The sequence below is a fragment of the Bombus affinis genome, chromosome 1 (genome assembly GCF_024516045.1).
Source record: "Bombus affinis isolate iyBomAffi1 chromosome 1, iyBomAffi1.2, whole genome shotgun sequence".
Taxonomy (NCBI): domain Eukaryota; kingdom Metazoa; phylum Arthropoda; class Insecta; order Hymenoptera; family Apidae; genus Bombus; species Bombus affinis.
The window spans coordinates 10,051,579-10,076,924 of record NC_066344.1 but is presented as its reverse complement, the minus strand read 5'-3'; the positions used below and the strand labels follow the sequence as shown (position 1 = coordinate 10,076,924).

The following is a 25,346-nucleotide window of genomic DNA, read 5'->3' as shown; positions in this document are numbered from 1 at the left end:
CTATCTATCGTTTTGCTATATAAGACAAAGGCGAATGTATCTAACTGGCTGATAATTAAATAGCCAAGTGAAATTCTCCGAGTCTGTGGTCCTGGCATGTGACCGTGACCAAAGAGATCACGACATTCGAAGGAGCTCAACTCACCCGATCTTTGTGAAGAGACTTTATTCGCAACAGAATCGTTGCTCCACGAGCATCTGTCTGTTCAGTCGGTGATCGAACGCGGTGACGCTATGTGCTACGTTCCGTTCTGTCTTGTTTTGTTATCAATGAACTGATTGCATTTAAGATAGATTCGTTGTTTTTCTGCAAAGCTAGACAAGATTCGTGACGGTTTTATATAATATCCATTACGCTTCAAGTATTTGCATTAAGCATCGAGAATTCTTGAGATTACAACGAAAATTAATCAAACTAAGTGATCGTTTGATGGTCGTTGATCTCGGAAGAATTTTAATTTGTGCATTATCTTACGCTGATACTCGTATGATTAAAGTGCCAGTGTAAACATCGTCGACAGCGTTAATGTTATTTTGCATTTTAGTACTTGGAAGATACCAGAACACTATATCCACTATCAAAGTGCGCCAACGTCATTGACACCGATTCCCTCGAAAAAAATTTGAAAAAGCGTTGAGAATCGAATCTCGACACTTTCGGTCGCACGAATCCAAATCGATGTCATTGCGCTGTTAACAGCTTTTGTTAATGTCTTGTCCGCAACGGTGAAAGTTACGCGGGAGAAAGAGTCAGGCGACACCAAAAAGAGATTAATTTCATGAGAGAACGAGCAAGAGGAACAGAATTTTCCTGAACAATTTGACACAACGAAATTTTGGATCGATCTACAGATCGCCTTAAGAATCGATAGTGAGCTAGTGTTTTTACAATCTTGTGGTGAGTTTTAACATGTATCATGTAACATGTATGTTATCGTAGGCTTTTTAACAACTATAATCGTTTTTTCTGCTCTATTAAGAAATAGCGACAGTATGACTCGATTTTAAGTTGCTAAGACTATGCAAAATAGATTAGACAGATTTTCGTATGTGCAATCCTAATCTCTTTTATTTCTACACGTGCTTTTCGATGATAGTTCCGAAGATGCGATAAACATCGCGTATTTATGTAATAAATGTTATCGAAGTTTTAATCTCACATTGTTCACAGCCTCCTTTTTAAGTACAGTCGTATGACTAAATATTTTCAGCTCCGTTGTTATAAAATAGCTCCCTCAGCGCAATATTTGAGTATTCATATTTTTTATGATGAAATACACCTATCTATTCAAGTGTTTTAAGAAAGATAAACGTAGCTTGATATTGTAATTACCATCAATTAGAAATTAAGATTCCGGATGATTGGGACATATAAAGTCTTTCTTAGAAATGTTAAATCACGTTGATGCTTCTAATCATATGCAATTACAGAGAATCTCTCATAAAATGAAACCGAAAAATTGATTTTCCCGATAACATAGCGTGGAATTACTCGCGAATAAATCACTGTCAACGTTTAATCGGCAATGATTTCGTTATTTTTCAGGAGATGAGGCAGCTTTACACGTGGATCCTGCTGCTTTTGACGATCGTTAACTTGCAGGCTCTTGAAAAATTGAAGATCATCTACTCGTGGAAATCATTAGATTTTGTATTTCCAAGCGAGCATGCTAGATTGGCGGCTATTAAAAGTGGAAATTTTATACCTGGTTCGCCATTACCCATAGACGTCGATGTTTACAACGGAGGTAATAAAAAAGACGTAATATTTTCTAGTTCGAAATATTTTTCCAGTTAAAAACATCAATCTTACCTGCAAAGAATTTTCCATGATCTTACGAATGATATATTTTGTTATTGTTTCAAGAGCTCAAATCGACGGTGTTCATCGCCATTCCAAGGTTTCAGGATGGCGTACCTTTAACTTTGGGTTATGTCACCGATGAGGTATCGCTCGATGGAAATACCCTAATCGCGCCATATCCAAATTGGAGTTACAACGACGCAGGAAACTGTGCTTCGATAATCAGCGTTTACAGAATGCAGGTACGATCGAGGTTTCCAATCATATGAAACGCTGTTTTCGAAGTTTAGACATTTGCAACTTGGAAGACTACTATTTTAAATATTTCGTATTGTTACTTTCATACTGTTACTTACATATTTGCACATTCTTCGACGAAGTATGAATAATACCCAAGAAAATGCCTACGTTTACTCATGCATTGCAATTCGTATGTAAACAACGACTGATAAACTTATCAACGACTTATTTTTCTACGTAGTCCACAACTGAAATATGTTGTTCGGTTTTCCTAATACAATCGTTAAGCCGAATCTATCATTTCCATTGACGCATTTTGATAAACGAGTTATTAAATTATTACCCTCGACCTCGAATAAAAGGAAATTCCTTACCGAGCAAGAAAATTCTATAAATTCTTGATGTTGCGAAATTTAGTTCAGTCACCAAAAAATAATCATTTGCCATTCAGATAGATGAATGCGATCGACTGTGGGTTCTCGACACTGGAAAGCTAAAGAGCAAACAAGTATGTCCGCCGAAGCTGCACGTGTTTTCTCTGCGTGACAATAAACTGATCACGCTGTACAGATTTCCCGAGCACCAGTATAAAGATGAAGATTCTCTATTCGTCACAGTGGCCGTTGACGTCCGAGACACAACGAACAACTGCAAGGACACGTTCGCCTATATCGCCGATGTGACAGGATTCGCGTTAATCGTCTACGATTTTCGTAATTCAAGATCCTGGAGGATCAACAACAACCTGTTTTACCCTTATCCGCCGTATGGCACATTCAACATCAAAGGTGACACGTTTGACCTGATGGACGGGATCCTTGGCCTCGCATTGGGGCCGATTCAGAACGGCGATAGAATTCTTTACTTCCATTCGTTGGCCAGCAGAGTAGAATCCTGGGTACCTACCTCTGTAATCAGGTGAATTATGATTGTTAATTTATGATAGTTAACTTATGATTGTTAATATATGATTGTTCCGGCATTGCTCGCTGTCTTGTCACGGTTTAAGCGAGCTTACGCGTGCAGGGAGAAATATATTCGGTCGATCGGGTTGCTGGAGCGAGATTCGAGCTTGGATCTTCCGGTTGTCCAGGCCGTCGATGAATATTTTCTCCCAAACTGTCAAGTCTCGAGTGGCTGTTGCGCACACACGACAGTTACAAAGTTGTTACAAAATTACATAGTTACAAAGAGGTACTTTTAAAAACGATTGTTCGTTCGAATCCAGGAATTACACACTTTTCCATGAGAACCCCGAAGCCGCTGCAAGGTCGTTCGTGCCGTTTGAACATGAGAGGTCTTCGCAGTCAGTAGCTCAGGCTATGAATCATGACGGAGTTCTTTTCTATGGACTGTTGTCTGATCTGGCGATTGGATGCTGGAACAGCAAGCATTATCCTCAGTTTGAAGGAAAGAATAACGAGATAATCGTCAGAAACCCGGAGACGTTGCAGTTTCCTTCTGGTTTGAAGGTATAAACAAAGCATCCAGCATGTTTTGTAGCTTTCCTCGTTAGATTGTTTCGCATTGTTTGAAGCGTTTATGTAGAATTTGTATAATTATTCCGTCAATGCTTTACAGAAGCATTTAGTAGCACGCCAAGAAACGTGTTGTGTCAATGGAACATTGTTTTTTAACGTGTTGAGGAAATTTCCTAGGAAGATCCATTCGTAAAATCCATTACTAAGTCTAAATATTCCTGATGACGTAACACGAATTCCAACATTGATCGATGTTCTCTTTCAGGTCATAACATCGAAGAAAGGTAAACAAGAACTATGGGTCATATCGGTGTCTTTCCAGAAATACATGAGCGGTACTTTGCACTCGAACGAAACCAACTTCAGGATCCAAGCTGGTTTCGTGGATGAATTAGTTCGTGGTACCAAATGCGATGTCTCCTCCCTAGAAGGACGTTTTCATCGGCAATGAGAATCGTGGCACCGCGAGCAGTTCTCCAACTATTATCATTGGAGTCTCTGGCCATCATGGAGGTTCACGACCTTCGCCAATAGACCATTTTTTATGAACGATCGTTTGGAATCGTATTATACGCAAAACCACTTCAAAAATTATCGTCGTTATCTATGGCCTCCTTTCGCTATCAGATCCATGGACGCGTATTCCACGTGGATCAGAAACGAAAGATTCTAATGTCTGTCGCATGATTTTGAAATATTCAAATCAGGATAAATGACGAATGAAATTGTAAAGAAGGATTTGTAGTATTAGTCAGTGGAGAAAAGTCATGATTTTGGATGAAAGTTCAAGTTTAAATACGAACTTTTGTTGCTGTTCGTGGTGCTGTAGAGGTTTCTGGAGTTTCGCGAGCCTATTTTAAGATAGACAATATGAAATTGAGAAAAACGATAACTCCATGAGTTAGATTTGTAATAAAAATTTATGTAATCGCGTTAATTATTAATATAGATTTATTAGGATATATTATTTATTAATATCGACTTATTTGATCGCGCAATTGCGAAACACATTCTATGTTTGTACAGGTTTTAGTATCGTAATAAAAACTGTGAATGTGATGTTATACATCGAATGTATTTACCCTTCTTCCCCAAATTGGAATTTTTATATAAGATAAAAGTAACAAGTGCTTCCAACAAACGATTAATAAATAAGTAATAAATATGTCTAGATACCGATATCATATGTATTATACACATTAATTAAAGAATGTTTCACAATAGCAATAAATACGTACACCATGGAGAACGTCCTATTTGAAACAAAAAGAATAAAAGTGAAAGCGGAAAAGAGTATTAACAATTTGACTTCGTGATTTATTGAACTTTATTGCGTAACATACAGAAACTGTAACCTAAGCGTTTCTTCATATTGAATATGAAATACTTACATATCGTAAGAAATTTTAAGGACGTATTTTCCAAAAAACTATTTGGGAAGGAATTTTCCTAGATATTTTAAGTAATTACATTTCCAACAGCTATAATAAATTTTCCAAACTTTGGTCGTCTATTATATTTCTGTACCATAATATATCAAGCCTGACATTGCGTAATACTGAGCTACAAGACTAATTGTGTTAAAAAAGTTGCATTCTTTTATCTGTTTTTAACTAATCTTTCTACAGGAAATTATTATTGGAAAAACATTTACGTGTAGTCATATAATTATTTTTATCTAAAGTATTTCTTTCCATGCGATTAAGCCAAAAGCTTCTACGAGTTCTAATTCTTAATCTTTCCTCCTCCTTTTACGTTTGTGCTCTAAAGGGTAATTGACACACTTGATTTTAGATCGTCGTGAAGGATCTGCTATAATTTGAAACTTTTTATTACAATATAATTGCGACAATTGCGTCAAATTTTTACTAAATACATATGAAAAACTGTGTCAATGGTACAGGACATGTTATCCTGTTTCATCAGGAATCCATTCACTCACTAAGAATTATCTACAATTATTGATTATTAAATCATTACCTGCCAATTAATATCTTAAAATGTGTCAAAGTTGGAAACATAGGCCTTAAATATAGAACAATACTTATCTTATCTGTCTGAAATATAGAAGGCCGTTACCACTTGTATTTATTGCTCGAACATTGGTCATAATTTCGCATTTCCTTGTTAGAATCCTTTCACGCATATTGCATTTCCACTGCAACAATTTCGCGCAGGTGCTATTGTCTCTATCTACATATTCCATTTGTGACTTTTATCTTGTCTGACGAGACAAATTATTCTTCAGAACCATGTTAACGTTATGGTTGTTGGTCGTGTTCCTTGGTATTATCTGTCAAGGCTCTACTTTCTGGATAAAATCTGATAATCCATTTGCGAGGAACTTGGAAAATGCGATGCGTGTGGTTTACGAATGGAGATATATTGACTTTGATTTCGGTAGTGAAGAAAGAAGGCAAGCTGCCATTAGTTCTGGAGAATACAATTATACGACAGTCAATCCCATAGACGTGGATCGATGGCACAGTAAAGTATTAGTTACTATATTATTTCTCCTCGCTGAAAACAGTTAATTAAATATTCTTCGTACTCTTCATTAAAGATCTAATATTTGTCACGGTGATAAGGGATGAAGGCGTGCCTTCGTCTTTGAACGTCATATCTGATAGACGCGGACCTGGTGGCCCTCTTCTAACACCGTACCCCAATTGGAACTGGACAAGCACTAAAAATTGTTCTAACATTATAAGCGTTTACAGAGTTTCGGTAACTCAAAATTTCTCTATAATTTCAACAGAACTCTTTTTATCTAAACACATCGAACTAGAAGTCGTATAATAATTTCTCGCCGCTAGTAGCGACTCTTCGTCCGTATAGTAGGAGTTTGTATTTAGATAAATGGACAGGAACTCGTTTGATGAAAGATAAATTCGCTATCATATAATATTTACTATTATATTTCTATCAGATCGACAGATGCGACAGACTGTGGGTCTTAGACACTGGTGTTATCGGTGATAATCACGTGTGTCCTGCCAAGCTCGTTGTCTTCGATCTAACAACCTCTGAGCTGCTGCAACAAGTTGAAATACCAGACAACATTGCGATAAACTCGACGTCGGGTCAGGGATTATTAGTAACTCCAGCGGTTCAAACTTTTGATCGTGATTGCGACAGAACCTACGTGAGTCTTCTTCCATGTCTTATTTGTCAGGATTAAGAGAAATCTTGATCGCACATCTGTAACTCTACTGGAATTAGTGAAATGTACTTGTTGATGCTACAGGTGTACATAGCGGATGCAGATGGTTATGGTTTAATCGTTTACGACGGCAGTTCATTTCGGCGACTAACTTCGAACGCGTTCAACTTCGATCCCAGATATATAAATTACACGATCGAGGGGACAAGTTTTCAATTACAAGACGGTATCGTGGGGATGGCTATATCCCCCTTGACGGACAATCTTCATTTTAGTCCTATGTCTTCCCATAATTTGGACTATATTAATACGTACCAGTTGACGCAGCTTCAGGGCGATCAAGTGCAGTATCAAGTGTAAATATATATTGATAAATAGCGTTCGTTGACGTGTTACACTGTGGTTAACACGTGGATGCGTGTCCACGACGTAAGGATGTGTAGTCGAGCTAAAAACGTAACGTACTCTATCTTTACGTCTTTATGGCTCTGGTGAATTATCGTTCTGGCGAATGAAACGTTTGAAGATTAAAATACATTCACTCATAAGAATTTATATATATATTTGATTGGTTTGGCGTTATTCGTTAAGATGAGATTTCGCCAGAATTGTAACTGCTGGACAAAATGGACGGGAAGAAAACTGAGAATTATCGAAGCATTTTATCAACTTACAAGTTAACAATTTCATAAATGATTATGTTTCATCCATGATGTTCAGGGCCGAAGATATTCTATGGACTCAATCGAGCGCTAAAGCGGTATCGAGAAGCGGAGCTGTTTTCTTTGGACTCGTGAGTGACACGTCGATTGGTTGCTGGAACGAATTTCGTTCGCTTAAGAGGGAGAATATCGTGAGTAGTCACGTATAGACATTTTTAATCTTCTCCTTTCGATTATACCGCTCGCTACATTTTTTAAGAAGCAAAATTAGAGAAATTAACGCAATTTTGCAATTGTAGAGACTAGTCGCTAGGAATAGACGGACTCTCCAATTCACCAGCGGTCTCAAAGTGAAGGATTGCCGTGGAAAAGAAGAGCTGTGGGCATTGACTAACAAATATCAAAGAATAGCAACGGGGACCTTAGATTACGACGACGTGAACTTCCGAATTTTGAAAGGAAATGTGGAAGGATTGATAAGGGGCACTCGCTGTCAATTATTCGACGTTCTGTGATCTATTGATATCTATTAAAATCCTGTTCTCGATATGAAATAAATATTACACGAAATTCGGTTATATCGTAGGTCGGGGATAAAATAATGAAATATATAATATACTTGGTGTGATAATATTGGTGTGATATTTTTCGACTTTATTGTCTTAGTTTCAGTATAGCTTTTAAGAGTTTATTTCTACTGCGAGCGCAAATACAGCGTTTTACATTTACGAACCCAGAAACGAAGTAAGTAAGGAAAAATGAAGGGAAATACAAAGAAGGAGAAAAGGGAGGGAAAAGAAGAAAAGGTTTATTGTCTAGAGATAATCGAACCTTAAAGCCTAATTATGCGATCACTCGTACAGAATGATCTGTTCTTTCGACACTTTTTTCTGGATACCCACATTTTGATCGTCATCGCTTTACTTTTCTTTAATTAAATCGATCAATTTAAGACACTTACGCAATAAAACAGAAACTCTCCTTTCTGCTTGAAAAACCTGTTGCATGTTGAGTAATTTTCTCCGAATTGACCGTAGGGGTTCCTAAGAAATCAATCGTTCTTAAGATGGCAGAAGTGACGTAACTTTTTGACGTTTCTTAGATCGAGTTTGGCCTTATGTAAATTATTACAATACATTGTTAAAGGGGATAAACAAAAATTATAGATTATGGAACACGATAAGTATTCTATAAATGGCGATGACTCGCGTGGGCTCTAGTCGGCTATATAAGAAACAGGTTTTCTTAATGACTCCATCAGTATGTTCTTTTGTATTTTACTTGACTCTTCGACCAAGAGTTTGTCAATTTGTTACGATAGCTGGTAAGTTGAATCGTCCAAAGGTCACACCAGATCGAATCCGTAAATCGGAAAATAGAAAAAGGCGATGATATTATAAACATTACTTTATAAAATACGCTTTTCGAATTTACGATTATTTATGTTATGTTTTGATGATAAATAAATCTACAGAAACGAGTTATCGAGAAGATAAACTCTAGTAATGTAAGGTAGATCGCCCATGAGTTTCACATTCACTCTATTATTCGATAATTAATTAAATTCATAGCGTCCAGAACGATTGAACGCGAACAAAGTTCTTGAAATTTCCATTCGCGATGGTCCGATAAAATTTCAAGGTGTATGTATTCCAGAAGCTTATCCATCCATATTAACTTTCCCGCGCAGTTCAACTTTAACTTTTAATTCACTTCGTAATTCAATTAGAATTCAAAAAACAAATGAAAGTAATAGCGAACAGAGAATATTATACAACAACGTTTTAAATTAAATTTCATTGATATTATCAAAAATATTTCGATGTTCTCCCCGATGATTATAATCAGATATAGATAAAGTATACGTAAACGTTACAGTAATTATTCGACGAAGTAACGATCTGCGTTTAACGCGGTTAGAATCAATTGAAAATTTTATTAGATGCATTATTATGTTTATATAAAAGGGAAACAACGAGCATGAAAAGCAGCGGTTGTAGAAGTAGAAAAACATTGCTTTCTGCTTTCTCGGTTCGGCCGAACCGTACGATCCAATTTCAGTCTGTCCATCGGTCCTCGAGTGTCAGTACGCGCGATTAAATAATCTCGGGCGGTTCTGTGCATCGTTCTGTGTACCAATTACATCTGACAACAATCGTAAGAAGTGGCATCTCAAAAGAAGAAAAATCTACGTCTGGATGTATATTTTCTACCATACCGTTTCCAAGTACCTCGTGAATTTAAAAGAATAAAAAGGCTTGGAAACTTTCTTCCTCATAAATCCGATAATAGCATGTTCTTGTAATTTATTATGATACGATGTTCTGTATTCGATCGAATCAAACAAAATTAAGAAATTTCTAAAGGAAGCGAGGATCTTTTTACACGTTTCTACGATTGCAACTATACAGAGAAGATACATAATCAGGTAAGTCGATGAAAATTAGTCATCTGAAAAACAATGTAGTTTCCTACAAGGATATAGATATATTTCGTTCGTTCTGATATATTCGCCTTAGTTCACCAGCAAAAGTATCCATTGTAGCAATACGTTTAACCGTGTTGTTCCTCTTCGATAGTCGATATTTCGTAATATTCCCATTTGCTGAGAGAGAGAGAGAATTCCTGGATATAGACAGGAAATAGTTGGCGAAACCGAAAGTACATTATTCGGTGAAAAGCAGTGTTTACTCTTAATTCGCGGCATTTGTCTCGCGCCACTTGTCGAACGAGTCATTGGAACGAGATAGGTAGCGTTTCGGATAATGTGGATCATTTGTTTCTGTGGCTTTTCAGTCGGTTCGACCATGAGCTTGACTTTTATACGATCGAGACGAATCGCTAGAGATTCGTGTTTAAATAGCATCAAGTTGGAAGATGGAGCGTTTCCGCTTCCTTATTTTATTCTTTAAACGCGAACGATTCGTTCGACACATCTCTCGGTAATATTTTAACGAATACGAGTGAAATTTACAATATGCTGAAGCCAGGATGTGTATGGTAAAAAGGGAAAGCGTATCGATATTTAATTGCGTCTAATTTACATGCGCGAGCATGCATCTTTCTCTTGATGCACTTACGTTCCGTGCTGATACTTCGTCTTCCGGCTTGTTCACACGTTTGTTAAGCAAGCGTGTTAAATGTCAATTCGTTGACGTGAAAATATTAACGCGACATTGGTTCAAATTTCGCGTTATAAATGTAACGAATAAGTTTGATGTAAGTACCTTCGTAAGATCAATGTTTATTCATTGCAATATAACATATTACGTAATACGTACACATAACAAGGCTGTTACAAATTTCACATTAACAAGTTTTAACTCGCGTATATTCTTCTTTTAAGTGGGCAAGTAGCGTAATTCTTGCGACAGCATTTGAGATTAGAGTAAACGGTTTTTAGCGTGGGCTGTGGAGAAACGTATACTTTTCTTTTTGTGTTTAAATAATTCGCTTTTTTCGGGTTGTATTGTGAAATTGCTGAGTAAACAGCGAATATTTCTCTCGCAGCTGCCGACAAGAACCTTAAAAGTTTAATGCACTTCTACAACAAGACGGTACAAGATAAAAGCCTGACATTTGCCAAAGATATTTTTCAGTGAATACTCGTCGACTTGGCAAAACGTTTTCAATCGATAAATTAAATGGAAACATTGCCGTATTGGAAAATTATAGAAGGATTAGGAAGATATTATTATTCCAACACCTGAAATTAATACAGAAACTGACTCGTTCAAAAATGTTATCATCGTACAAATAGTTTTACACAGCAAAACAAGAAAAACTCGTAGTCGAGCGGCCGTGGCTATTACGAAATAGTATGTAGCGCCTTGAATGGCAGCCTATTATATTGCGGTCCACGTTTTTCCACGACGCTTTCTCGATGACCCAATTGCGCCACTTAATTGAGACGTACAGGTGATCTCTCGTCTCTTTTTTTTACAGACATGCCATGACGAGAAAAAGGAGAAGTATCGAATCGGAAGTTGGAACGCGCGGTTGGTCGAAGAATTCATGGACGTCGACCAACCTCATCAAACAATCCAACAGCTATGCCTACGTCTCTCCGACTCATTCTTTCGCTTACAGCTGGGACACCCCTAATTCCAAGTACTACCATGGCTGTTTCGGTCAAAAGTTACCTAAAGTGCGTGACACATCTGGCACAGGCAAGTTTGAACGTCGGTTTGCGACTACGGCATGAAGCGTTTGTAATATAAACTTTCTTCTAATTGCGAAACATCGTATGAGATTATATTTAGAATAACGAAGAAATAGTGATACGTATTACCAATGATTGTAAAAATAGCAGCAAGCGGCGTGGTGTAACAAACATAGCAGTAGTAATAACGATGAAAATAATAGTATGAAGTTAAGAATATTTAGAATACAAAAATATTCTGACACGTTAGACAGCAGATAAGAAAGGTATAAAAATGTAGAGAATGCGTATGATATGCAAGAATACGTAAAACAGTGGATTCGTGTGAAATCGAAACGTCGATATGGAATATTTCAATGAAATTTTAATTCATAAATCATTTTAATTAAAAAAAAAAAAAAAATACTTAAAATATAAGTCGAATAAGACCGCGTGCCATAACGTCGCAAAATTAAACAAAGTTCCGCCACGTAAGAACAATGCTGGCGTTCGGCCGGTGTGTCCTCGTAAAAATAACTTTAGCTCGTAAAACAAATCACTTTCCGGGAAAACCTATATACACGTGCGATTGTTCGGTCGTTTTTCACTGCTTCGACGTGGCAACGACTATCGCAATTTGTCATTGCGCAATGCGATTTTCCTCGCTTTCGACAATCGAACGACGCGACGTGTGTGCCAACCTGCTACGAGACAATGTTGAACATGCTCGAATTATCCGGTAGTTAGGTACTCGAGCGTGACGAGCCATTAAAATTTGCATTAGAATTTTGAAGTTATCGATCGATTCACAGAAGCAGCGAGGACCCAAGAAGAATCAATCGCATCCATATAAAGGCAGTCCCCCGGACGCATACTTTTTCCAAGCGATCGTTAAACAAGTGTGAAATGCTTTTGCCTTGAATGGCTGACAATCTCCGCGGAATTTCAATCATCCGCGCGTTCAATTTATCTCTGTCTCTCCTGTCCCTCTTTCTCCTGCTCCCTCTTCTTCTTTATCCTCTTCTTCTTCTTCTTCTCCTCCTTCTTCATGATTCGTATCTACTTCGATCGAAGAAACTAAAGAGTTCTCACGAGATTAATGCTGGCGTAACGATGCTCCGATGCATTCGGCCCAACGAATCCCCCCGTTTCGTAACTTCGAACGATTGCTTTAAAACTCGTTCGGAATATCGAGCATCGGGGCAAGTAGCGAGTTTGTTGCTGAACTAGATTGCGAGAAACGTTATGGCAGAGCCATAGGCAGAGAATTCATGTTCCTGAAAGTACAGGTAGAGTTACTTAATACTTAGCCAAATAAATACTTGGCCAACATGATTTACGATACGTAGAAACAATAACAACAATCTCGTTCGTTTAATTAAATCATTCGTCCAGTTAACATACTCATTAATCGTAGCCGTTGTCTACCGTTTCTTATTTTAGTTTAGACCGGAATCGCTTCGAACTGAAATTTTCCGATAGGAACGATAGGAACACACGATCGGATTGTAGCTAGCTCAAAGAACATAGTACGATGTAAAAAATACCACCATGGGAGAAGCTATCGAACGAAATTGTTTTTTAACTATTCATCAAACTAGTCATCGACTTCTTCGCAATCATCGTCGGTAATAGCTTCTACTATAATATTAGAACGTGGGCAATTAAGTGCACGCTCAAGTACGCTAAAATGTCACCTATCGCCGCAATTATTGTCTTCGATCTGTTTCGCCACAGAGCCCATTTATTTCGACCGTTAATTATCAGTATTTCTCAAACGAAATTTCTGTCGTTTTCTCGTTAACTGTTACGAACAGCATTCCTATATCGTATCCACGCGTTATATTTATCAGATAAATTTCCTACGTGTGAAACGATTTATAACGATAACGATAGACTCGATCTCCAAGCGTTAAGGAAGAATGCAATTAAAACGGGTTAACGAGTTCCGCATGGTACGTAGCTCGTGTTACCGATCGTTAAAACATTTTCGCGTGATATGACATAGTTGCGGGTGTGGGCGGCTCTCTTTTTCTTCGTTTCACGAGCACGGAACGAGCTCTCGTGAACTCGCCGCCAATGACCTATACCGCGGTGCCTCCGACGAGAGGGAAAATCTTCTTCGAGAGAAGGGATTCGCCATTCTCTCCTTTCGTAGTGCACCTAGACACACTTATGACCCGGATAGTGAATATGGCAGTCGGGTAACATCCACGCTCTCATCCCGAGCGAACATCTTCATTTGACCGTCATCTGTCGCGCGTTGTTCTCGATTCTTCTTGCAAAAGTCCAGCTGCAGTTTCTTGCTTACAGTTTCTACGCTCAACTCGAGTACCAGTCGATAATACATCGATCTTTCCGATTAATTACCGTGGCCAAGGAAGACTGAGAGTCAGTGGGTCACCTTGAAGAACGCTCTTCGTACTTCCGAGGAATCTTACAGGTACTTTGATCGAAAGGATAGAACCCACACTGTGAGTTCAATTATTTCGCAAGCCTTCCTTTGTCTTATTCCATATCGTCAGTTTATAGCGGCGAAGCGTGAAATATCATTGGAATTTATTGGCTATGTCCCGCGCTTCACTTTCGCGGTGATGAGATACGCGTCGTTGGATGCTGGATGAAACTTATCGCGTTGCAAGAAGGTGAATAGTAAAGTTAGAATAATCCTGAATAATAAAATAATAAGTTCTAGAATAAAAAAGTTCTGAATAATTCTGTTAAGAGTAGGTGTATAATGGTAGGTGTAGGACCGGTAGAGAATGACATTATGCGACGAATATAACTTTTTTGCATGTGAAGTGACGACATTTCGAAGTTAATTTTTGTTTTTTTTTTTTAGTCAAATGCTGTATACTTCTTTTTGCTCTAAATTTGTTTGCGTTAAAACACATTCAACGAGGAAACGACACACTGTGACATTTTACGTGGAGTAAAAAATTGGGTGATTTTCCTTCGTGTCAAAGAAATTGACATTAGAGACAAACATTGTTTTTCTATTCCATTTCCAGTGGATCGTTTTTCATGATTTTCTCGAGGGAAAGTCTAGTCAAGCGGCTCTCGTCACCTTGAAAGTTGTTAAACTGCAAAATCATCTTGGATTTACGAGCGCGTTCGCTTTCCTTTTAAATCCGCCGTCTTCCTGGCTGACGCGAACGTACTCGTGTTAATTGCATGTTATATACTACGGTCTCTCACAACCGGTGATGCAACTTCGACATGCGTATTTTGGTGTACTTAATACCAAGCTCGAATTTCATTCACAAGTTTCTATCACGAATGATCATCATACTCAATGAGATTCTTTTCAATTTCTTCGATCAATTTTTTACATTTCTTAAATATTCTACTAGCTGTTGTAAATTTGTACAGCGATTATTGTATTATAATTAACGCAGCTTGAGAAAAGATGCTTATCTCTTTACTGGATAATACATTACAATGGCGTAAATATCTTGTTCACAAGTTTTATATTCACACGCATCGTGTATTTAAATGAAACGTTTAAATGAAATAGTAAAGCACGAATAACAAAGTACATGGAATGAAATAGCAAAATGAAATGTCCTGTAAAGTTCCATTTTATTGTAACATTTCAATTTCTTCGAGAAATAAGTTTTATATTTTACTGAAAAACTAAAAGGAAGGCTATAAATTTATCCATTGAGAATAATCGTTTGATTCGAATTTCGCTTGCAAAGACATTATTAGAGTCATAAACCTGGCCAAGAAACTATACCATAGAGAGGTATCGATAGGAAAGTAGCGATAACTGTGGAAGCTTGTCACGATATCGCCAAGTATAGGGCACCATTGCAGCCGTAACTCGCGTTCTATCCTCCGGTGACTTTCATAGATCCAATTTGGTTGAAAATACCGTTATGAATTCTTTATCATCGATCGAGCTTTTATTCGCTTACCTTTGCTTCGTCAAATGTCAAATAAATGTCTCTGACACTCAAACGAAAAAGTGCAATGTAAACTTTAAGATGATCTCAGTCTTCTTCTTCTCTTTCAGATTTATACTTCTCGAGACCATTTTTTAAAACCCGTATCGTCGTAAAAATAATTCAGAGACTCGTAAATTTCATTATAATGGTATTGATTAGCGTAAAAAATTGAAATCTCGATCTCACAGCTGTCATCAGAAATAAGTTATACCATCGATCTTCCCACGTATTGCTGTCTCCTGTTCGTTTATTATCCAATAGCCATTGCATAACGATTATCAAATTCACGTCGCTCGGGGCAAAATGGTTACGCTCGATCGCGATAATCGGGTCAACGTGAACTTGGTTGAGAAATCGGCCAACGAAGGTCGTAATTCCCTCGCATGTATCGGAATCTCCTTTCTTTTCAGGCATGGCAAACGTGATGCCGTGGCTGCTGTCGATGTGCCTGCTCGGTCTCCAGGAGATCGCGGTCCACCAGCCTGCAAGCAACGCGCTTTCACGCGATCTTGGAACCATCAGCCAAAGAAGCGTGCCTTCGGGCTTTCGCTCGGTACGAACACTTTCCCTCTGATGTAATTTAATAACATACAATTACCTCTTGTAAGAGACACTAAAGTAATTCCAAATGAGAGTAATCCAAGTTCATTCTCGAATGGATTTCAGGATAATAACAGCTAGTTGATAATTGAAATTTTCCACCTTAATTATTGATAACTTTAGGAGTAAATTTATGTAACATAGTACTTACTATAGTTGCTACACGGTATAATTCCCACGAATTCTGGTACTAAATATCGAATACTCTAGTCTTTAAGGAACTACAAAACCCTGATATCGAGCCACGATGAGCTTCCTGGCCACATAAACTGTGACTCACCAAAACTCGAAGAGAATTCGCTGGAGAGATTGCCCACGACTCCAGAATACAACAATCATCTTTATGGCTCGACGCCGGACTCGAGGGAATATTTCTCGAAATCTTTCGAGAAAAGGCTTCGCTCCAGACTACCAGAAAGAAATTTACTTAGGACGGATCCACATTCGGTGAATCAACTGGAATCTCATGGATTTAATTACGATTCTGGACGAGGGCAAATCGAAGACGATTATGTTGGACCTGCTATGGAATTGGTAAGTTTCACGAAGAATCCAGGCAAATAAGTAAACTTGTTTTGACTAAAATTTCCAAATAATTCGACAGGTTTACGCGTGGTCCACGATTGACTATACTTACGACAGCGTCGAGGCTCGAGATTCGGCTATTTACGACGGAGATTTCATCGCGGAGAACAACCTACCGCTAGGACTGGAAATTTGGAGAGACAAGGTTTTCATTACTCTTCCAAAGTGGAAAGACGGTATTCCGGTTACGTTGGCTACCGTGCCCAAACCTTCCAAGACGAAAAGTCCCAAATTGAGACCTTATCCAGACTGGGGATGGCATCGACCAGGTTAGCGTACTTGAATACGTGCAAGATCCGAATAACACGTATATAGTACATGCGTATGATAAATTTTCAAATTAATTTTTCTTGGAAACAAAGTATCTTGCAAAGAAATTTTACTCTACATTTTCGACTAACTTGTTTTCACACGTCGATTATTTAGTTCCGTCCAGTCCGCTATTAGCCATGTATACTTGCTAAGCTTTCAAATTCAATTTTCTCGAAAACTAAGCCGAGAATGAACAAATTTTATTCTAGATATTTCTTTTATTTTTTCACAAGGAATCACGCGGTGTTCGCTTCTACATGTTATTCGACCGGATTCTGTATGTGTAATAGCTCACTAGAAAGCATTTATATCGTTTTGATGTCGATAGAATCGTATCGCTAAATATCGTTGCTTACAATGCTGTCGAACAATATATGATTCTTAATGTGAATATTAGCGAACGTTATTTTATTACCAGGTAACTGCGATGGACTGACTTCCGTCTTTAGAGTGCAAGTGGACGAATGCGACCGTTTGTGGGTCCTAGACTCGGGCAAAGTAGACATCGCGAAAGGAGGCAAATCAGCCTGTCCTCCGGCCATCTTCATCTTCGACCTAACGACAGATACCCTTCTCAGAAAATACATTATACCGAGTGACCAAGTAAAGGAAGATTCGTTGTACTCGAACATCGCGGTGGACATCAGAAACGAGAATTGTGATTTGGCGGTAGCTTACGCTTCGGACGTGTTCCGTTATGGATTATTGGTCTACGACTTCTTCAAGGATTCCTCTTTCAGAATTCAGCATCACTTCTTCTATCCTGATCCTTTGGCCGCCAAATACGAACTCCATGGTATAAAATTCCAATGGACGGATGGAATTTTCGGGATAGCGTTGAGTCCAGTGGATATCCACGACGATAGAACCTTGTTCTTCCATCCTATGTCCAGTTTTCGGGAATTCGCTGTTTCGACGTCTATTCTCGCTGACAAAAAGACAGCCGAAGAGAATACGGAACTTTTTATGCCGATTGGTAGACCTAGAGCCAAAGACTACGGTCATTCTTCCGGTTCTGTGATCGATAGAAACGGAGTGATGTTTTTCAATATGGTGACCAGAGACTCTGTTTGGTGTTGGGATACCAGGAAGGAATATATTCCACAAAATCTTGGAGTTATAGGGACTAGTAATTTGTCCTTGGTCTTCCCCAATGACATCAAGGTTGATCATGAATACGATCAGAATATTTGGCTCATTTCTAATAAGTTAGCCATGTACCTTTATGGAAGTATCGATAGTAGCAAGATTAACTATAGGGTGTTCAAGGCTAATGTTAAGCAGGCTGTCAAGGACACTGTCTGCGATCCTAATTACGTCGTGCCTGGCTCTGAGCACGGTTACGATGAGATTTGTTGAAGATTCTTCGCGTTTTGTTAAGAGATTTGAGGTATACGTGGTGGGCAAGAATTTGTTAAAAAATTGGAATATTTGTGGATGAAAATATATGTTGGAGATAAGGGAACTGGGGTAGTCGTTCCTGTTATCTCGGGAAGACAAATGTGAATAGACGTTACGCCCCGACACCTTGAGAGTAGAGAAAACAACTACCTCGAATTCGTCTTCACTGGAAATAACGGAGAAGCTTTGTATTTTTTAATATTTTAAGCGTGATAAAATCTCTAAGCAAATACATTGGGCGATCACTTTGATCACAATGTTTTAATTCCTTTCGTATATGGTATTGAAGATGAGGTAATGAATAAATGTACACACCGAGAGATCGTGCGACCAGGAGAAAGCGTATCGTTAAATAAATGTAGCATTAAAATATTCTTATGAGAAGAAAGATTTTCCCATGTTTCCTCGTTAGATGAAATGTAAACCATAGATACTCATTATCACTTTTGATATAAATCAAGCAAGTTACGGGGAAAGCCAGCATTTAAAGTGGATGAAAATTTTCTCACATACACTGCCAGTTTTTATTCATTGTGCGTATGCTACGTCTGCGTGTTTAGAATATAGTTAAGCAATAAAAGTAACTTTGCTAATTAATCACACGATTACTCTCTTTCTGACTCCTAGCGTTATGCAACCAGCTTCGACGCACGATTCGACGTTTCTTCAATCTGCAGGCGTCTTTTTTAAACATTTTTTTTATTATTTCGATAAATGATTGTTCGTATGAAATTAATTGATTCCACTGATCACAGAAATAGTATTAAAATATATTTATGCAATCCATAAATGTAAGAGAACACACTAAAAATGTAAATAAACAAACGGGCCGAAAATGTAACTAAATAAAACGTTTGTATTCGAATAGGGACAAGATGTAAATAAGTAAATTTAATGGATTATACTGCGTATAACAAATGCATCACTGTCTTAACGTAAACGAATGGAAGCTAAAAAATGACGTACTTATCGCGAAACGCGTCGATGCGAAGAGGAAAGCTCTCGCAAATAACCGTACACTTGTTAGAACAGCCTTGTTAAAAGATAAATGATCTCTCTGGAGGCAACCGTTCCTTCCACTTGCGCTAAACGTTTCAGAAGGGTTCATATGGTTGCTGTAGGTCACGCGTGTACGGTTTCAAGTAGCGCGAATCGAGGACGCGATGCACCAACTGCATCTCTGTTCTCCTTCCTGTTGATCTTCGCCCGAAACCTTCTTTCCATTCCAAATGCAACCGTACGATATTTGTAACGATTTTATAAAATCTAAAAAACTTCCCCAAACTGGAAACTGCGTACGAATACAAAAATTTATTTCCAAGATAGTGTTCGACATGTTTTTTTATTTTGTGGACAGGAAACAATTATTTGTATTAATTTAATAATTTTCAGTTTAATAAAATGCGAGTATTAATTTTACCATTTGTAAGATTAAAATTAAATTAGTGGCGTTTAAGGTTGAAAAGTCTTACACGTAAAATATTGTAAATTTTAACTTGAATCGTAATACATATACAAAATGTTCGGCTAGAGGTGTCGGAAAATTTAAGGGTTCCTGAAGCTGAAATAAGAAAATCAAAAATAAAACAATTGCGTCTTCGGCTTTGTCTTTTATTTATTGACAATTAAAAATTGGCCAAAATATCCCTGCACGCGAGCAAATCTCCTTACACCAGCAAAAGTAGGTCAGCCTAAGCAACAGGGCGCACAGTAATCCTCAAACCGAATGACACATAGGCGGCACCAGTTTATCTGGTATAAATCATAGAGAAAAAGACCATGATATTCAGAAACGTAAACGACCCCGTGCTACGTTTTTAAAAAAAATGGTAAATTGAACATTAAACCTGCTTATTCATGGAAATGGATAAGAGGTTTGAATGGAGTTAATTAATTCTAGAATAGTCCATTTTTATTCATATTTGACTAAGTACCAAAAGTATTTCACTAATGTAATATACCATAGATCCATTTATACGAACATCTAGTCATACCATATAGTTAATACCATACCATATAGTTAATAATTATACCAGTTATACAGTTAATTGCTTTACTGTACAGTGATACAATTAGTAATTATATATCAAATAATACTGATTCCCTGGGTCTCACCATGAGGAGGTGCTGCGAGTGGAGACCCACCCTAACCCTATTTTGTTCATACAAAACTGTCTTAGTTAAAATAAATTTATCAGATTGATCATTAAAATGATTATAAATGTTCATCGGATTGATCATTAGTCGTCTTCGCGTTCATATATTAATATTCCTGCTTTTACTTTTACTTTTATACTTATACTTTTATTATCCTGCTACCAATAAATAATTTGCACAAAAAACAACTAGAAACTAAAACAAATGTATAAAATATTTAAATGAAATCACAATCAAACTCAAATTTTATTATACAAGTATAGACATCCAAAATTCTTTTCTCAGCTCTGGGGGGTTTCAACTGGACCAACGGTGTCCAACGGTGTCCCACGTTGCAGTCCAGTCTAGATCATTCAAAATTCTTTTCGCGGCTTTTGGTGACCCAAACTGGACTGGTGCGTAGTTCTTAGCTTGGTATCGCTTTCCAAAGATTAACCAACTGATTAATTTTTGGAAAACGATGCCAATTACCAGGTCTCACCACGAGGAGGTGACTACGCAAGAGACCCGCCCATGGGTTATTTAACATTACACATCGATCTCGACATTCAACCAATTGGCAGAATGTCGGGCTTTGACTCTACTTGACCATGGGCCTGCGTAAAGAAATAGTTGCTTCGTAGCCTTACTGCGAAACACATATCTCCAACGCAGCGCTTACATAAATCTTTACAAACGTGAAACAAAGCTTACACAACGCAATATCTATCTCACACACAACGATTACATCGATCAGTACAAACATCGTACAATAATTCGCAACCCTATCGGCATTATTCCGTATCAAAAATACATTTATCTAACTTGGAACGAAGCAAAAAAGATGAAGCTACTGACACTATCGAAAAGAAGCCCGAACAATCCGACGGTGAAATAAAAACCGCGGTGCGTCCGGAAGGAACGAAATCGCGATCTCTCGAAAGAACTAACAAACCTACGTGACGTACCCCCGTACACGAGATAACCCAAAGGTTCAGCGGATAGCCCAAGAATGAACCGTAAGTAGATTCCCGTTTCGCCGCTCGAAACGTACACGAGTCGTGGTCGATTGCGCGGACCGATGATGCCAGTGATCCGCTGGTGATCCAGCCGTGGATCCAGCACATAGGCCGGCAAATTAACACACTCCAACTGAACAAGTGGAACCCGGGGAGGGGCCGCTGAACAGGATTACAAAGGCATGGCCTCAACTGAACAGTGGGGCCCACCCCCACGGGGCCGAACAGGATTACGGAGGACGTGAAATTGCAGGTCCCTGACCGAGTACCGAAGTACCAATCGGACAGGACTGCAGATCCACGACTGAATCACCAACAGATTTGCAAGCAACATTGGCGCGACAACTCCCATGATTCGATGCAAACGTCGAGCAGTCGTCGAGCAATCACTATGACGGAGGTGTCCTTGGGCCGTCTTACGCATCCAAAGAGTTGTCTAGGGCACGTTGACCCGCACGTAACCGGAATACGCGCGAGCGAGTACGCCAAGCGGCAGTTTGAAAGAACTGAGTGATCGCAAACCGATAAACCGCGAGCATAATTTCTCCAGTGTGCTAAGCGAGGGGAGGGGAGCGAGGACGAGATTTCCCTTTTTCCGTTCCAAGATGGACAAGTATCGTTGTACAGAATAAGCTCACAATGTACTTAACATAGGTTAGCACTTAACATAGATTAATTAAGACTAAAACGCACGCATCCCACGGTGTCCAACGGTGTCCAACGGTGTCCCACGGTGCCCCTGCAGGGGGGTGTTAGTCCAGTCTAGATCATCCAAAAGTCTTTTCGTGGCTTTTGGTGATCCAAACTGGACTATACAAGCGTAGTTCTTAGCTTGGTATCGTTTTTCAAAGATTAACCAACTGATTAATTTTTGGAAAACGATGCCAATTACCAGGTCTCACCACGAGGAGGTGACTACGCAAGAGACCCGCCCATGGGTTATTTAACATTACACATCGATCTCGACATTCAAGCTATTGGCAGAATGTCGACTCTACTTGACCATGGGCCTGCGTAAAGAAATAGTTGCTACGTAGCATAACTGCGAAATACATATTTCCAACGCAGCGCTTACATAAATCTTTACAAACGTGAAACAAAGCTTACACAACGCAATATCTATCTCACACACAACGATTACATCGATCAGTACAAACATCGTACAATAATTCGCAACCCTATCGGCAACATTCCGTATCAAAGATACACTTGTCTAACTTGGAACGAAGGAAAAAAGACGAAGCTACTGACACTATCGAAAAGAAGCCCGAACAATCCGACGATGAAATAAAAACCGCTGTGCGTCCGGAAGGAACGAAATCGCGATCTCTCGAAAGAACTAACAAACCTACGTGACGTACTCCCGTACACGAGATAACCCGAAGCTTCAGCGGATAGCCCAAGAATTAACCGTAAGTAGATTCCCGTTTCGCCGCTCGAAACGTACACGAGTCGTGGTCGATTGCGCGGACCGATGATGCCAGTGATCCGCTGGTGATCCAGCCGTGGATCCAGCACATAGGCCGGCAAATTAACACACGCCAACTGAACAAGTGGAACCCGGGGAGGGGCCGCTGAACAGAATTACGAAGGCATGGCCCCAACTGAACAGTGGGGCCCACTCCAGGGGAGGGGCCGCTGAACAGGATTATAAAGGCATGGCCTCAACTGAACAGTGGGGCCCACCCCCACGGGGCCGAACAGGATTACGGAGGACGTGAAATTGCAGGTCCCTGACCGAGTACCGAAGTACCAATCGGACAGGACTGCAGATCCACGACTGAATCACCAACAGATTTGCAAGCAACATTGGCGCGACGACAACTCCCGCGATCCCATGCGAACGTCGTGCAGTCGTCGAGCAGTCACCAAGACTGAGGTGTCCTTGGGCCGCTTTACGAATTCAAAGAGTTATCTAGTGCACGTTGACCCAGACGCGCCCGAAATAGGCGCAGGCGAATACGTCACGCGATAGTTTGAAACAACTGAGCGATCGCGAACCGACAAATCGCGGGTACAATTTTTCAAGTATGGTAAGCAAGGAAATCAAGGGAAACGAGATCTTTATTTTTCGTTCCAAGATGGATAAGTATCGTTGTACAGAATGAGTTCACAATACACTTAACATAGGTATCTATCTTGCGATTAATTAAGGCTAAAACGCACGCATCCCCCGGTGTCCAACGGTGTCCAACGGTGTCCAACGATGTCCAACGGCGTCCAACGATGTCCAACGATGTCCAACGATGTCCAACGATGTCCAACGATGTCCAACGATGTCCAACGGTGTCCAACGGTGTCCAACGATGTCCAACGATGTCCAACGGCGTCCAACGATGTCCAACGATGTCCAACGATGTCCAACGGTGTCCAACGGTGTCCAACGATGTCCAACGATGTCCAACGGCGTCCAACGATGTCCAACGATGTCCAACGATGTCCAACGATGTCCAACGTTGTCCAACGATGTCCAACGATGTCCAACGATGTCCAACGATGTCCAACGATGTCCAACGATGTCCAACGATGTCCAACGGTGTCCAACGGTGTCCAACGATGTCCAACGGCGTCCAACGATGTCCAACGATGTCCAACGATGTCCAACGATGTCCAACGATGTCCAACGATGTCCAACGATGTCCAACGGTGTCCAACGGTGTCCAACGATGTCCAACGATGTCCAACGATGTCCAACGGTGTCCAACGGTGTCCAACGATGTCCAACGGCGTCCAACGATGTCCAACGGTGTCCAACGATGTCCAACGGTGTCCAACGATGTCCAACGATGTCCAACGATGTCCAACGATGTCCAACGGTGTCCAACGGCGTCCAACGATGTCCAACGATGTCCAACGGCGTCCAACGATGTCCAACGGCGTCCAACGATGTCCAACGATGTCCAACGGTATCCAACGGCGTCCCACGGTGTCCCTCGTTGCAGTCCAGTGTAGATCATCCAAAATTCTTTTCGCGGCTTTTGGAGATCCACACTGGGCCAATGATATCCCTCGTTGCAGTCCAGTGTAGATCATCCAAAATTCTTTTCGCGGCTTTTGGTGATCTCCACTGGACTAACGGTGCCCACGGTGTCCAACGGCGTCCCACGGCGTCCCGCGGTGTCCAACGGCGTCCCGCGGTGTCCAACGTTGCAGTCCAGTTTATATTATCCAAAATTCTCTTTGTGGCTTTTCGTAATCCAAACTGGATTTTATTAGCGTGGTTCTTAGCTTGGTATCGAATTATTGTACAACGTTTGTACTGATCGATGTAGTCGTTTTTCAAAAATTAAGCAATTGATTATTCTGGAAACGATTACATCGATCAGTACAAATATTGTACAATAAGTTGCATCCGTACTGGCAACATTCGGTATCAAAGATACATTTGTCTAACTTGGAACGGGTGAAGGAAAATGAAACTATTGACACTGCATATACATTAGAGTCTTGCAAAAGAGACATACGACTCGTTGTACTAAACTTATGAAGATATCGAAAAAGTTATATACTCCAACGTGACCGCTATATGCTTCTTTTAAAAATGGGAAAACAGGAAGAAGTCTGGACAATCAGACAATAAAAGAAAAATCATTTAGGTATCTACCATACATATTTAATATGCTATAAAATGTTCATATATGTAATTGAAATGTATTTTCTGTAAATTGATAAATCTGAAACAAACTCATTTACTGAATTTGGTATATGAAAGAAACAGTCATCTTTAAAATGAGAAAATTTTATATATGAAAAATAAACTACTAATAATGCTCAATTATAGATCAAATTCTTCTTGATTAAATTTTAGCAAAAATAGTATCTTTGTATCATTTGTATCTTTTTAATCGAAAT

At 39.3% G+C, this 25,346-nt stretch overlaps 3 protein-coding genes across 6 annotated transcripts; all 3 read left to right on the top strand.

The window, feature by feature from the left end:
- Positions 1-45: 45 nt before the first annotated feature.
- On the top strand, positions 46-4,591 carry LOC126921640 (protein yellow-like). Its single transcript, XM_050733396.1, has 6 exons — positions 46-898; positions 1,547-1,748; positions 1,868-2,046; positions 2,496-2,962; positions 3,273-3,516; positions 3,791-4,591. The coding sequence occupies exons 2-6, from the start codon at positions 1,550-1,552 to the stop codon at positions 3,974-3,976; spliced, it is 1,275 nt and encodes a 424-aa protein (XP_050589353.1). The 5' UTR covers positions 46-898; positions 1,547-1,549; the 3' UTR covers positions 3,977-4,591.
- A 1,041-nt stretch (positions 4,592-5,632) lies between these two features.
- On the top strand, positions 5,633-7,981 carry LOC126922149 (major royal jelly protein 2-like). Its single transcript, XM_050734502.1, has 6 exons — positions 5,633-6,012; positions 6,089-6,252; positions 6,455-6,670; positions 6,773-7,044; positions 7,409-7,541; positions 7,650-7,981. The coding sequence occupies exons 1-6, from the start codon at positions 5,778-5,780 to the stop codon at positions 7,863-7,865; spliced, it is 1,236 nt and encodes a 411-aa protein (XP_050590459.1). The 5' UTR covers positions 5,633-5,777; the 3' UTR covers positions 7,866-7,981.
- Positions 7,982-8,132: 151 nt separating this feature from the next.
- On the top strand, positions 8,133-19,758 carry LOC126918627 (protein yellow-like). 4 transcript variants are annotated; one of them, XM_050726853.1, is made up of 6 exons: positions 8,133-8,674; positions 11,296-11,519; positions 15,852-15,994; positions 16,252-16,575; positions 16,646-16,895; positions 17,357-19,758. In XM_050726853.1, exons 2-6 carry the CDS (start codon positions 11,303-11,305, stop codon positions 18,295-18,297), a joined length of 1,875 nt encoding a protein of 624 aa, XP_050582810.1. In that variant the 5' UTR covers positions 8,133-8,674; positions 11,296-11,302; the 3' UTR covers positions 18,298-19,758. The 4 variants fall into 4 exon arrangements, with proteins under 4 accessions (XP_050582810.1, XP_050582729.1, XP_050582995.1 ...); XM_050726772.1 differs by having other exon boundaries at positions 8,133-9,778; XM_050726937.1 differs by lacking the exons at positions 8,133-8,674; positions 11,296-11,519 and adding exons at positions 13,806-13,934; positions 14,017-14,136.
- Positions 19,759-25,346: the final 5,588 nt, after the last annotated feature.